Genomic DNA, 15,672 nt, shown 5'->3' on the forward strand with positions numbered 1-15,672 from the left:
AGGTATTGTTGTAACTATCAGCGATGTTTTGCAATACGGATATATAATTGTAATTGTCTTTGTGATTAAAGTAGCGATATAGTTTCTGTTTGATAGTTGAAATTGCTCGCTCCGATGTTGAGGCCTTGGTTTCGTTCTGTGTTGGAAAGTAATGCACGTCAAACTTGCGCATGAGGTCATGGACACGTTTTGCTTTAAACTCTTGACCTGAAAATGCATACAGCGAAGTATAAGTTTTAGAATAGACCTTTTTAATGGATAAAATTTGCACGATGTTAAAATGTTCACAAATGTTAACTTTTATATATACATAGGTATTCTGTTAATAACGTACCTTTATCCGTGATCAATTTTGCTGGATCTCGACCAGAGTTTTGAAATATGTCTGCAAACGCATCTGTCACTTCCTCACCCGTTTTCCGTCGCAAAGGTCGAAGCCATACGTACTTGGAGAACGTATCTATGACTAGCAGAATATACTTGTAATCGTCGTTCCATTTTTCAAACTTAACCATATCGATGAGGTCAGCCATCCATAAATCGTCTTTCCCCGCGCTTATAACATGATTTCTTTGAAAGCGCCGTCGCACGGGTTTTTGAAGACTGTACGATTCTTGGTCATGCAAAAATTGCCGTATTCTGTGCATGCCTAGTTTGTATTTACCCTCTCTTTGTACCGCTTTGTATAATTTCTGGGGACCGGCAAAACTAGCTGCGTGTGATGGATCGTAATAAATAGTCTTTAAATATTCCTTCCAAGGAGCCATGTCTGCACTGGTCGAGTTCATATATATAAATGAAGTTGAATACTTTTAGACTTCATATCTATTAGTCCTCGGAATCACTACTTTCATCGTCACTCTCTTCTCCGCTGTCATCCGAAAGTTCGAATAGGTCTTGAAACTCATGCTGATATTTCCGAAGGACTCTTTTTACTGCAGAAGGTAAACTAACGTCTTTTTGTCGTAGTTTATCAATCTGCTCAACTATTATCCGATGCGATGCATTTGTCATCAACGGCAGCCAGTACCTTTCCAAGAGGCGCTGATAATTTGCAAAGAAAAGCCTTTCTTTATACGGTTGTGTACGCTCTGAGGCCATTTCATACGAATCTTCTTCATTATATCCATCATCGATGTACTGGTCGTATGACTTGTTGAATTTATCTTTATTTTCTTTGTGGGCGATTTCCCAAAGATGGAGAAAACCATCATTTTCTTCTATATCATCTTCCATTGCATCGTCACTTTGTTCTTCAGTCCTGCGTCGTTTCACCGGCGGTTCGCCCATGGTTTCCCTTGTTTCCGGGCACCAACCACGTTTCACGTGCCTTTGAACATCGTGTGCAGAATCAAATAATAGTCCACAATCATCACAAGCTTGTCCCTTTTCAGCCATTGCTTCCTCTTGATCGTCGATGTGAACAGTTTGAACTCCGACTGTAGAATGATGTAATTTAGACATATCATTCTCTTTAATAATAGCATCAAGACGTTCTGGAACGCGATTGGTCAATTGCGGCAGTTTATTATATTCCCGAATAAAATGGCTACATTTCAATTTCAAATCATATTTTAATCTGTCATCTTCCGCAGTGAATGGTTTTAAGTCCACGAGCAAATATCCGTAGGGGTATTTTGTTGCTTTTGCGAACGCATTCATGAATTTATCCGTGTGTCCCGGGTACATTTGACGAGCCAGTGTCATCAAGGATTGGCGGTCTACTGGATTATTAAAAAGTACCAGATAATGACAGTTGCGTCTCTGTGTAGGATCTTTGTTGCCAAATATGTTCTGATTGATAGACACAACCGACAACGATCTATGGTGGGAACCCTCAGTAAATAAATCAGTGATACGTTTATCTTTCCCAGCTTCAGAAAACAAGTCGTCCAAAATGAGTAAATTATTAATTCTGGGATCAAAGAAGTCGTCATCTGCCAAGTCGTTTGGAATACCTTGCACAAATTCTACTTTCGGTAACACGGTATTTTTGATAATCGAATACAGCGGTTGCCATCTCTCAAAAAGCCATACTATTCTGTGCACACTAGGCTGGATCCTAGTGTTATGATGTTGCAGCAAATTCGTTACAAATGTAGTTTTTCCACATGCTGAAATAAAAAGAAAAAATGTGTCCGTTCAGCGTTTCAATACTTTGGTATTGATAGTATATATCATTAGGCCTTTCTTTTTTTATTCTTTGTTTTACGAACCGCCAGGATGCCACATGGTCGTAGGAGGAGGGAAAAAAAATAAAATTAAAAAAACAAATTCCAATTTTTTTTTCCTGTCGGAAAACATAAATGTTCTTAATAATGTATGAACTTATGAAGTTTTGCATGCATTAGTTAATTCTTTAGCAACTTAAGTCAATCAAACACATTTGTATTGTTTCATGCTTCTTAGAATAAACATGGTTTATACATAAATAACAGCTTTTTTCTTGTGTGGTAGAGAGTTGAAGTAGTATGTGCCTTTAACCCATTAACTACCTATGTACGTGATATGGTGCTTGTAATACAGTACTAAGGTAGGCGGTTAATCATGTAACACAGTATCGCATTGGGTTGGGGAAATCTTAGTTTTACTTAAAGGTCAAATCTTACATTCTATTTTTACATTTTTTTTATTTAAAAATGTACTAAGATTTCCCCCCATTACTCATCCAAAGTCATCAGCCAAGCAGAGTATTTTTTCTGTCCTTAGTGGATAAACTATAAATTTTAAAATTATAAATTCTTATTGTACATTGTATATAAATACATTTCATTGATAAAGGTAGAATACTCTGCTTGGCATCATCATCTAACATTTATACTTTTCACTACTAATTGGCTTTGGGAGTGGTTGGTTAACAAGGACACCCCAGTGTTAGGGGACCTTGGGGCTCACCGTATCAAACTTCAACAAGACTGGACAATTAAGCACGTGACTGGTTGACTGGCAAAAATGGCCAAGCACGAAGCAAGGCATCTCCCAAGGGTTAAGGGTTCGAAGCCCGACTTCTGGCTAATAGATCTTCTTATAATTTTCTTTGTATTTAAAAATTAAATGCAAAAACAATTTAACAACCAATTACTTTCAATATTCAAATTTATCTACATCTTGAATTCATTTACGATATATAACATTACTAAGACATGTTAATACATGATAATGAAGACAACTAACTGGATCATGACATCCAAGACAGTAAGACATAAAGGTGTAACAATGAACTATCATGATAATTATGACTTGAATGGTACATCAGGGGTCAGATGGGCGATGTTTTCTTTTAAGTCTATGAGGGTATCGTTCTTATTATTTGTGTAGCCGAATATACTTTGTATTTTCATTAGGGGGGGTAAATGGTTTTGAAGCTGTAGACATACTTCTTCTTCAAGTTTCAAAAGTGTTCTGGAAGTTTTCCCCTTCACTTCGATCTCAAGTTGCACCCACACGGGCGCAGACATTTTGACAAATGTACCGGGCTGAATAATGTGCTTAATTTTGATTGGTTTAAAATACGGCACGCTTGGTTTCCCGCGTCATTTAAATAACCATTGAAAATTTAACTTCGGGAACGGGAACCAATTCATTTTCGATTCGTGATTTTTTTTGACGCATTGGATACGACAGTTTAATTATTTTTTTCGAAAAATATCGGGAGCGGAGGAAATTAAAAATCGGAAATTTTTTTTCAAAATGGCATTTTTTCTGTCGGCGGGTCCGTAAAACGAAAGATAAAAAAAAAAGGCCTTATTAAAGATATAATTAAACAAATACCTGTAGGTCCCGAAATCATCATAGTAAATGGATGCTGAAACGTCATATTTGGTGAAATCATATTTTCCTCTGGCGGTGGTGGTGGTGGTGTCGTTCCCTGTGGTGGTGGTGGTGGTGGTGTCGCTCCCTGTGGTGGTGGTGGTGGTGGTGGTGGTGGTGTCGCTCTCTGTGGTGGTGGTGGTGGTGGTGTCGCTCCCTGTGGTGGTGGTGGTGGTGGTGGTGGTGGTGTCGCTCTCTGTGGTGGTGGTGGTGGTGGTGGTGGTGGATACGCTTCATTGAACACTTTTTTTTGCTCAAGTTCCTCCGCATTATGCTTGTGTTTTTGATGTCTCAGCATAGCATCCCTTCTTGAAAAGCACTGGTCAAAGTGTGGACAATTATCTGAATGCATGTTGTTACTCCGATGTCTTGATCCCGAATGATAGCGTGTTTCCTTTCTCCCTGCTTTAAATGATAATGAAAGGCCTTTTTACTGTTTTTAGCCAATCAAAGTATCGCAATAACAAGTGTGTGCGCATGCGCAAAATTATTATATAAAAACATACCTATTCATAGTTTGTTTTCATTTTGCAGATGGACATTCAACGTCGTCGGATTTAATGTGATGTGACAGCGCAAAACGCTTAACATAACGAGAAAAGGTAATTCTTTAGCATAATTTTAGTCTCGCCTGGCTTTTTGTTGTCTCGCCTGGCTTTTTGTAGTCTCGCCTGGTTTATTATTGCTTCGCCGGATCAAGTTTTGAATATATATATGGATAACATGACTCGTGTCTTATTCTTACATAATTATATATCGCGTACGTCTCGCCTGGCTTTTCATTACCTCACCTGATCAAGTTGCCTATACATAATTATAATTGATTATTGATATGGAAAACATAAATCGTGTGTATTTCTTACATAATTATATACCACGTACATTGACATCTTTATCAAAGTAAAATAATACTTATTTCCAATTCAATTTTCTTTCAGTCCACGATCATGGCTCACCAATGTGAGGTTTGTGATGCTAGTTTCCCAAAACTTAGCCAGCTTATGCAGCATAGGCGCACGGAGAATCACTGGCCAAAATTTACATGCCCAAGCTGCAAGAAAACTATCACCAGAAAGAATAATTTGATACAACACATGAAAAAACATGAAGACGAAAATAATCATCATTGTCCGGAGTGCCTTCGTGTATTTACAAGAAGAGATGCTCTTGATGAGCATTTCATGCAACACGCAGGCCAAAGTGGTGGAGGCAGTAAAAGGACTCGTGATGACGGAGCAGATTCCAATGTCAGGCATAAGAAACAAAAATTAACTGCACAAGACGATGCGAAGGCATACTATCGGATGGATAAGATCAGTGAAAAAAGAATAGAAAAGTTCAACTCGACCGCATCGTATTACAAAATATCAGTAAATGATATCGAGATCAGGGAAATTCCCAATATTATCAAAACTTTAAAACAAATTTTTCAGTCAATCATTGACAATATTGCAGGCGAAATACCATCTTCCGACAAAGTGAGAATTACAATGGATAGCCCGCAATTGGACTTTCCAATCGTTACTCGATTTATGAGAAGGTCTGAACTTACAGTCGACAGACTTTTGTCAGAAATAGAGAGAGTGCTTCAGTCGTATGAACAATTTGTGCTTGATGAAACGTTCGGATTGGAGTTCGTTCACGTGCATTTACCTTCTGGACGTGGAAGTCGTGGCAAACCTTTTGTGGACATTTCAAAGATGTTGAACAATAAGGGAAGTGTCATTCAGATAAGAAATACCGATGAGCTTTGTTGTGCACGCGCACTAGTTACAGCAATAGCACGTATTGAAAAGCACCCGCAGTGGAATAACATACGTAAAGGGCTTCATGCGCAAAAACAACTGGCACTTACCTTACACGAGAAGGCTGGGGTACCTTTAAAACGCTGTGGTATTGAAGAATTAAAGCAGTTTCAAACAGTGCTTTCCAATTATAAGATCGTTGTTTTATCGAAGGAACACTTTAACGCTATTATCTATGAAGGACAGGAAGACGGCATTCCTATTTACTTGTACTCACACAACGAACACTTTGATGTAATCACGACAGTCGCTGGTTTTCTGAATAGAAGTTACTTTTGCGTTCAATGCAAAAAAGGATACAGTAACAAAGAGAAACATGCCTGCAACAATCCGTGCGTTTACTGTCATCGTATACACGAGGACGACTCTGTGAACTGGGAATATTGTTGTGACTGCAATAGATATTTCGTCAACACCGCGTGTTTTGCAATGCACAAGCAAAATCATGATACTGGAACGTCCACTTGTTGTCTGTGTTACAAATGTAGAGATTGCGGACAAGCAATAAATATGCGGAAGCATAAGAAACCCCACGTGTGTAACGAAACATACTGTAAGACCTGCAAAGACTTTGTGGAAGAAGATCACCAATGTTTTATGCAGCCAGTGGAAGAGGATGAACCTACGACTGCAACCGATAACACAAAGGACATCAAATATATATTTTTTGACTTTGAATGCACACAAGATCAACAGCTCCAGTGCGAGAAAGGATGTCTTTCAGGCGCGGATGGAAAGTGTGTTAATTGCAATAAAGCAAATTGTGGCTCATTTGAACATCAGCCGAACTTATGCGTTGTGCAAAGGGTGTGCAATCAGTGCCTTGATAGTAACTTATGTATCGATTCAGAGTGTAAACATTGTGGGGAAAATGGACTTGTTTTTAAAAGAAACCAAACCACACAGCAGTTTTGTCAATGGTTATTCTCTGAGGAAAATGTTGGAGCTACCGTCGTGTGTCATAACTTTAAGGGATATGATAGCTATCCAATTCTACAATACTTACATGACAATGCCATCCTCCCTGAGGTCATTACCAATGGAACGAAATTTATGTCTATCAAAGTTCCTGTATGCAAGATCCGCTTCATAGACTCAATGAATTTCATTCCGATGGCTTTAACGGACATGCCTAAAGCATTTGGAATCACAGAATTATCTAAGGGCTATTTTCCACATCTGTTTAATCGAGAGGAAAATCAAACAAAAACAATGACAAAGTTACCAGACCTTAAGTACTACGACCCAGATGGTATGAAAATAGACAAACGTTTGGAGTTCCTTGCATGGTATGACATTCACAAAAAGGACGCGTTTGATTTACAATATGAACTGTTAAAATACTGCCGATCCGATGTGGACATTCTGAGGAAATGCTGTCTGAAGTTTCGTAAATTGTTTCAGGAAATAACGCAAAAGGATGAAGTTCTCGGCATAGATCCGTTTGAAAAATGTTTGACCATTGCATCGGCATGTAATTTGGTGTTCAGGCGAAATTTTCTGGAGCACGAAAGTATTGGCATTATTCCAACACACGGGTACAGACCTGAAGAGAAACAGTCTGTTTTAGCATACAAATGGTTGGCTTACCTTGCACACCAAAAAGATATGTACATACAACATGGACGAAATGTCGGTGAAAAACAAATAGGTCCTTACAAAGTTGACGGATACTATGAAACTGAAGAAGGAGAGAAAGTTGTTTTAGAAATGAATGGTTGCTTTTGGCACGGTTGCAACCGGTGCTTTAAAAGTAACACCGTCAATTCCGTGAATGATATGACAATGGGTGATCTGTATGCCAGAACAATGGATAAACAACAGTATATAGAGTCCCTGGGATATACGTACGTGTCCAAGTGGGAATGCGATTTTAAAAAGGAAATACAAGATGTCCCAGGGTTGCAAGAATTTATCAAATATGTTAATATAGTGACCCCTTTGGAGCCACGAGATGCGTTTTACGGTGGAAGAACAGAAGGATTTAAATTGTACGAAGAAGCGTCAAAGGACCAAGAAATAAACTATTATGACGTTACATCGTTGTATCCATATGTTAACAAAACTGGGAAAATACCTCTAGGGCATCCCGAAATTGTCACAGAAAATTTCAAAGACATTACTAAATACGAGGGTCTGATCAAGTGTAAAATTGTACCTCCACGAGGACTCTACCTGCCTGTTTTACCCATGAAGTCGTATGGAAAACTGCTCTTCAGCCTATGCAGATCATGCGCAGACCAATACCAGCAGTCGCCATGTCAGCACACTGATAATGAAAGAGCTTTTCATGGTACTTGTGTTACAGATGAGGTGAAAATGGCCCTGTCTCAAGGTTACAAAATACTGAATATCTATGAAGTTTGGCATTTTGATAAGATATCACAGTATGACCAAAACTCCAAATGCGGCGGTATATTCACTGAATATGTGAATACATTCCTAAAAGTAAAACAGGAAGCCAGTAGGTGGCCTGAATGGTGCAAAACAGAAGATGACAAGCAGTCATATATTCAAAGATTTTATGACAAAGAAGGTATACTCTTAGACTATGATAGGATATGCAAAAATCCAGGCCTTCGATCCTTGGCAAAGCTGATGCTTAACTCATTCTGGGGCAAGTTTGGCCAACGTACAAACCTAGCACAGACGTCTTATGTAACAGATACAAAGGAGTTCTTTGACTTTATGACCAGCGATCAACAAGAAATAAAGAACATCCGTTTTGTAAATGAAGAAACTGTGCAGTTAGACTGGGCTTACAATGAAGATTTTATTGAGGCTTCTTCTCGGACAAACGTTGTCATAGCTGCATATACAACAGCACAGGCGCGCCTGAAACTTTATAGTTACTTACAAGGCCTAAATGAACGCACTCTGTACTGTGACACAGATTCAATAATATTTTCATCCAAACCAGGGCAGTTGGAAACCACCACTCGGAGATTATCTGGGAGATATGACGGACGAGGTTTCGGGAAACAAAATTACGAACTTTGTGACTGGTGGACCAAAAAACTATGCATACAAAACAGAACGATGTGATAAAAATGGCTATAAATCAGTCTGCAAAGTGAAAGGAATCACGCTCAACTTCAAAAACTCCCTCAAGATAAATTACTCTATGGTGGTAGACATGATTAGGGGGGCCTCCATTGGTAATTCTGTTCAAGTTGCAGATATGAAAATATGTAGGGACATTACTAACACCAAACTTGTCACGAGACAAGAAACCAAGGACTATAGGATAGTATTTGACAAAAGGGTAATAGATAGGGATTACCTCACCTATCCGTATGGATACTAATGAACTAATGTACACTTTTCTGTATTTTTTGTATAAATATTTAAATGGTTTATAAAATGGAATTGATATACTACACATTGTGTTATATGTACATGTATTAAAAAAGACTTGTAAATGAACTATAAAATAAAACGATGCAATTTTGTATTGATGTGTTTATTCATTATAACTGTGATTAGTATATATCAATATTCCGAAATGAATTATTTGGCGCTTATATTACGTCATCGTTTGGGATCCCGCATATTACACGGAGTAAACACGAGTAAAATACAGGTGTAAAGATACAATGATTATAGTATAGGATTAATTCACTACGCTGTCAAAAATCTGCTACAAACATAGTTCTGCTGTTGAAAGGTTGCGGACCTAAAACCTCAAACTCGTTTATACGATACTGTTCATTATATAATAAGATAAATTGACAATAACGCGGAATCACAAACTTGTTCACATTAGACTGAACATTATTATAGACACAGTACTTAAAAAAAACGGGTTAATATACATATCGATCGACTACATGTACATTCATATGAATTATAAAACAATTCCCTACATCCATAACCCTAACGCTAACCCTAACCTTAACCCTAACAAGCGTTATAATCTGAGTTAACACGTCGCGCATGACTGCGCTTGAAAATTGACTTCGAACAGGATTGCATCATTTATATAGAATAAGAAGGGGTCACTGGGTGCGTTGTTGCCTGGATAGGCATACCTGACTACTCTTACGGAATAAATGTTAGATGATTGGCGCCGCTCTGGAGAGCGCGCCTATTATGGAATGGGAATTTATTTTAGTTAGTGGTAGGAGCGGTTTTTAAGTTGATTGACAGTTGGGTTTTACTGTTATTTTATTACGATTAAAATATGCAAATGGATGGCGATTGCATGGGTGTTAAAAATGCTATTTGTGGTTGAATAGATTGTCTTCAATTTATCTTCAAAACATTATATTTGAAGAACGACAAATAAGTTTAATAACTGTTCCCGTTTCGTTTACGTTTTCCGATTGGTTAGCTGTAATATCATGTGCCGGAAATGTAAATATTCGGAGGAATTCCGAATGAAATGTAAAATGTGTGGACCGGTAATTATGTGAATGGGAATAATTATGTTTTATGTTGTTTTGTTATGTTTACTGCATTAATAAACAATGAGTTAAGCTGTTTTCTTTAATTTAATCGATATTGGATTAAATGTTCACCTAACTTTATTTTGTAATGTGTTGAAGGTGACATTAGTAAAATTGTATTACGATTGCCCCCGAGTTGTTTTATTTTTAGAACACTACACATATCCGGATGTTGCTATTTTTAGAACCAGAAGGTATTTCCCCGCTATTCATTGGTCAATAATGGAATTTCTACATCGTCGATTAATAGTTGGAAACTCGGTTTTGTCATGAATATACGTTTAAAATAAGTAAACACTAAAAGTGCACACTGACAGTTGATTACGATACATCTAACAATTTGAGTCATTTCAGTAAAACATGGATTATGAGTGAATTATACGCGTAAGGGCAGATTTTCTGTCGAAAAAACTAATGTCAACAATCAGCATGGAATTGGGATATTCGTATCAAAGGGCTATTCATGTAAGTATCCTTGAATCCTTGAGTAGTTGTGTAAGTTTATGTGTTCAAAAATGTTTGCTTTTTAATTTCTTTGGAATTCTTAAATCATTTTTATTTGCTAAACGTTAAGACAGCGTTTTAATATTTCTACATGTACTATAAATATACATGTTACATACTTTACATCTACTTATAATGCACCAGTCAATTGTAACCAAAGCCCCACCAGGTCCGAGGAATAGCTGGGACTTTGACTTTCTGTCCAGCCAACCCCGGGTAAAATCCTCGTCCTGCGGGGACGAACTGATGGTCAAATCCTCGCCATATGCCCCGTACCCCAGGGAGCCTAGGTAAGGCATATTCCCTGCTATATCTGGCTCAAAGACAAAACCACCGTATTCACCCGGCACTGCGAGGCCACCTGAAAGTTAAAAACACAGCCCATTTCCCCGGCATATCCCCGGCATATCCCCAGACCTGGAGGGCCGTGGTTACAATTGACTGGTGCATTATGTACATGTTACATATTTTTAAATGTACTTCATTTATGTATATGATATGAGTATGTAATCTTTTATTTGATTGTTTTATCTTAGAAAAATATTAGACTTAAAAATACCCATTATTTGTTTACAAACTGCATATTTTCAAAATAAACCTGTATTAAAAGATGTACATGGTTTCGGGCTGGAAGCCACAACAGCTTGGACACAAGCGACATTCATTTGCTTGGTGTAGGTCTCGTTGAACGCCATACTGTTGTGAATCATTATCAACCATATGCACAACATCTACACATTTGTGCCTACCAACCCTTCCTCTTGGCTAAAACGGATATTAGTGCAGAATGTATAATTAATACATGTGCATTTGTATTTTACGGTTGTAGTTTCTGTTGGTTGATAATCAGAAGTCTAATTTCTTTCAGGCAGGAAAATGACTGAATATTACTAATATATGAAGTATTCCATCCTGGATTAAATACTTTGTTGGATCATTGAGACAGATTTGACATCCATGTCTATCCACATCTGATAGAGATGATGTGAGTATTTCATATAAAACATATTTGAGTTGGTGTTTGTTGTTTTATAAACTCACTGTTTTCAATAATCCAGTGGTTGTGGTGGTGGTGATGGTGGTGGTGATGATGAATTTTATTGATAAATTTAGTAATTTTCTTTATATTATATACATGTATGTATCAGCTTATTGTTGTTGTTTTTAAATAATGTTGAGAAATATTAAACTGTTTATATTTTATTTTGTATATGTATGGCAGTATTATTATCTATACAAATTAGTTAGAAAGTACTTTTTTTTCTTTTACAGCACTAAACATTCTAGATGGGTAAAGACCTGTTAAATCAGCATTGACTCAGCATTGAGTAATTTTCATCTGTGCAGACACTACAAGTACAAACGCATGGGAACAAACCAAACTTCAAATGTTGAAGAGTGTAGAATTATTGTGAAAAGTTCTAAATGTTAGAATACCATTGACTAAATAAAACAAATAGACATCGATTACCAACAGAGACTGTTTACACGTTATAATATTCAAAAGACATTAGTTGAGAACTTCCACTCTGACATTTTTGGAGGGGCATTACCGCCTACTTAGTGTTCTTGTTTCTTTACATATTTTAATTTAAAAGTACATTCATTGTTTTTAAATCTGAATTCTGAGTTAGTATCATATGTAAAATTCATTTATTTGAATGATTACATTTTATGAATAAGTCCAATTGAGCTTTTTACAAGAAAAGGGTTGATTTTTAAGCATTTTATTAGTTATAAAAATGTATAGTTACATGACATTATGTATATTTTCTTCAAAACTGAACGGTAAACTATCATAAATTGTCTTTTGAATTGTTCATTAGACATCATAGAAAATAATTAAATGATTTCAGCAGGTTGTCTTATTATTAACTATTTTTTATGAATTTATAAAACTGCTATATATTTTCAAACATCGAAATACTGCTCTGTTCCGAAGACTCACAAGATCAATCAAAATTTTCCATGTGTATCAATAATATGTTCGGTTGAACGTAATTTTTTTGTTAACTGAAGTTTATTTTACCAGAAACTGTTGTGTTTATTTCATAATCTCTGATAATGTGAAAAAAATCAAATAAAGACAAAATATTTTTAATTAACAGTAAAAAATCTTCAAAATTTGGATAAAAGTCCCATAACGTACCATGATAATAATTATGTTGTCCGTAAAAGCTTTATAAAAGTGTGTATTACTTATACCTTAATTCAGTTCAAATAATTATGGCCTTTAAGGATGTGTGTTTTCATAATATAGATTTCCTGTTATATTGAGCTTTGTCAATTTGTGTTGATGTTTTGTTTTATGTACAATTACTTCTTCTATTTGTCTCATTTGTCAAATTGAGTTGTTACATATTTAAGTGAAAAAACACACACACTATTTTTAAAGATGCACTCTTACTCCCCAATAAGACTTATGATAATTAATATTATTGTTTTCATTTTTCAAAATGGGTTGATAGATGTCAACAACAATGTTTCTAATGAAGGATCTTGAGTTCAATTTGCTAATAAGAATGAACTTAAAACATGGTATTTCTGCCTTATGATACTATAGTAGACCATAGTAAATCTTTTAGCAATCACCAATTGATCATTTAATATTTGTCATGCATTCTGCTATTATAAACAGGACAGACAGACAGACAGACATTTTTATTTAGACTTGTACAATGTACATCATCTACATAAACATATATATTTTCATAAAACATGTCAACGTGTATATACAACATGTAATGGTAAATACGTTTTTGTTTTATATAACACAACATATTATGTGTAACAAAGCAACATACTATCATTTACTATGTGTAACAAAAAATGGAGGCTGAACTTCATATTTATCTTTCAACATTCAACAAATTATTTCGAATAACAAGAGCATATTTAATATACAAAGCTAGTTTAATTAATTCATTTCTATCATTTGATTTCAATAATCGTAGAAATTTGTATACAGAAGGGTGCATATAGTAACAACGTTTTAAATATTTCTTCCTAACATCGGAATTACATGGACATATGCATATAAAATGAAAGTCATCTTCAATATCGTTAGTATTGCAAGTTAAACAGTACCGTTCCTCTCGAGGTATTCGGTTTCTGGCATATCTACCAGTCTGAATTCTCAGAGGAAATACAGACAACCTTAGTCTGGAGAAGTACAAGCGTAAATTTGTTGGTAAAATATCGAGGTATTTTTCGTATTCTAATGAAGGTTTAATCTCTTTATATATAGTTAAAACTGTACTATTGTTAAGTGTTCCGAGCCAATTTTGCTGAAAAATATCTAGAAGTCTACGTTTAAATTCATACAAAAAAACTTTACAATCTATATTGGCAACATTGTCAAATATATAAGAAAAACCATGAGCGTCTAACAAATTCTTAACATTTGATACCCAATTTCTTTTACCATTATTACAATCTAACAAAGCTTGCTCATATACAGTTTTTAAAATAATATTATCAGTTTTAACAACTTTAAACCAGTAGTTCATTATTCTCATATATCTATGTATATAAAGCGGATATCTTCCTAGTTCACCATAGATACAGGCATTACATGTATTTGGCCTAACCTTCAGTAGTCTTTTGCAAAATTTTAAGTGTATTCTCTCTATTTCTTTTGATTTAGAATTTCCCCAAATTTCACAAGCATAATTCAAAACAGACAAAACAAAAGCGTCAAACAATTGGCAAAACGTTTTTGGACTAATGTCATAATCTTTACATTTGCATAATAGAACATTCATAGCCTTAAGGGCTTTGCCAATTAAATGTTCTTGATTAAGTGCAAAATTACCCGTGTAGTTGAAAACAGTTCCAAAATAGTAAACAGTGTGACAAGCTTGTTATCAGTAAGCGATATTTCAGTAAATGCATTATTTAGTAAGTAGTTCTTGTTTTTTCATTCAATTTGATGTGTGTTATATATACAATTATATGTATTGATTTCAAATAAGAGTTTCACTTTAAAGATGCTCATTTAAAGATAATGAACAGACACACAAAAACTAGACACATTTGATACTAATTATACGAATGATTATTGTTTTATATATAGGTGACCTCTGATTTGTTTTGGAGATATTCATAAATGGGTGTTATTCTTTATTGTCTTCAGTTTCTTATACATTTAAGGATTTTTATAATTGCTTTTCTGGTATATATTACAATGTAATTTAATGCAAATGAAAACACACTTTAAACTGGACACATTTGATACTAATGATATAAATGATTATTGTTTACATGTACTCTGATTTGTTATGAAAATATTCATAAAGGGGTGTTCTTCATGTTATTATACATTTTGGACTTGATTTAGTATTGCTTTTCTGGTATATAGTCATTTAATGCACAAAGAAATTATTTTAAGTGTTCAGTATCACTTTCACACATTGTTTACTATCAATTTTTTGCATATTTGGCCTATTTATGCTTATATGTGCATTGTTGTATTTCAAAACCTTTGTGAAAAATAGAAACAGTATTATTTCCTTCATACATAGTCTGATACATATTCAGTTTGAATGCGTTATTTTTTATCATATTTGAAAAAAATGCCATTGTCCAATAAGACACATGCTGTTTTTGTGTTAATATCAACTAAAACATCCATTTTCTACTCTTCTTTACTATGTAAATGAAGAAGTTAACATTAGAATTATTAAACAGCTAAAAACAAGGCATGTTATGTTATAAATGCATTTCATCTAGTAAACAATGTTCACTTTTTTTATAACAGTTCAATAATTATGTTCTATTTATGTTTGCAACTTTACAGTTCAATAATTATGTTCTATTTATGTTTGCAACTTTCGGACGAAATGATAATATTTATTAAAGTGCTACACAAATTGTTAAATTGTTATTTCATATCACTTTTTCATGATGAATGAGGTAACTTATTCTTCCCTACAAGTTGTCATTCCAGCATGGTGACGTTGCCCCCTCCCCCTATATGATTAGAACTGCAGTGTACATAAACAATTACTCTATTTCAGCGTATTGCAAGAGTTATTCTCTTTGTATCTTTTCCTGTCCGGAGCATAACTAGAAAACTACTTTTTTGGAATTTCATTAAACATCAT

At 35.2% G+C, this 15,672-nt stretch overlaps 1 protein-coding gene and 1 long non-coding RNA gene across 2 annotated transcripts; both read left to right on the forward strand.

Moving 5' to 3' along the window:
• Positions 1-6,125: 6,125 nt before the first annotated feature.
• LOC128216186 (uncharacterized) lies at positions 6,126-8,660 on the forward strand. Its single transcript, XM_052922760.1, has one exon. The coding sequence runs from the start codon at positions 6,126-6,128 to the stop codon at positions 8,658-8,660; it is 2,535 nt and encodes an 844-aa protein (XP_052778720.1).
• Positions 8,661-10,288: 1,628 nt separating this feature from the next.
• LOC128218429 (uncharacterized) lies at positions 10,289-15,404 on the forward strand. The gene is made up of 3 exons (XR_008258376.1): positions 10,289-10,528; positions 11,436-11,552; positions 11,840-15,404. It is a non-coding gene; the product is annotated as an uncharacterized LOC128218429 (long non-coding RNA).
• Positions 15,405-15,672: the final 268 nt, after the last annotated feature.

Source organism: Mya arenaria, chromosome 14 (genome assembly GCF_026914265.1).
Source record: "Mya arenaria isolate MELC-2E11 chromosome 14, ASM2691426v1".
Taxonomy (NCBI): Eukaryota; Metazoa; Mollusca; class Bivalvia; order Myida; family Myidae; genus Mya; species Mya arenaria.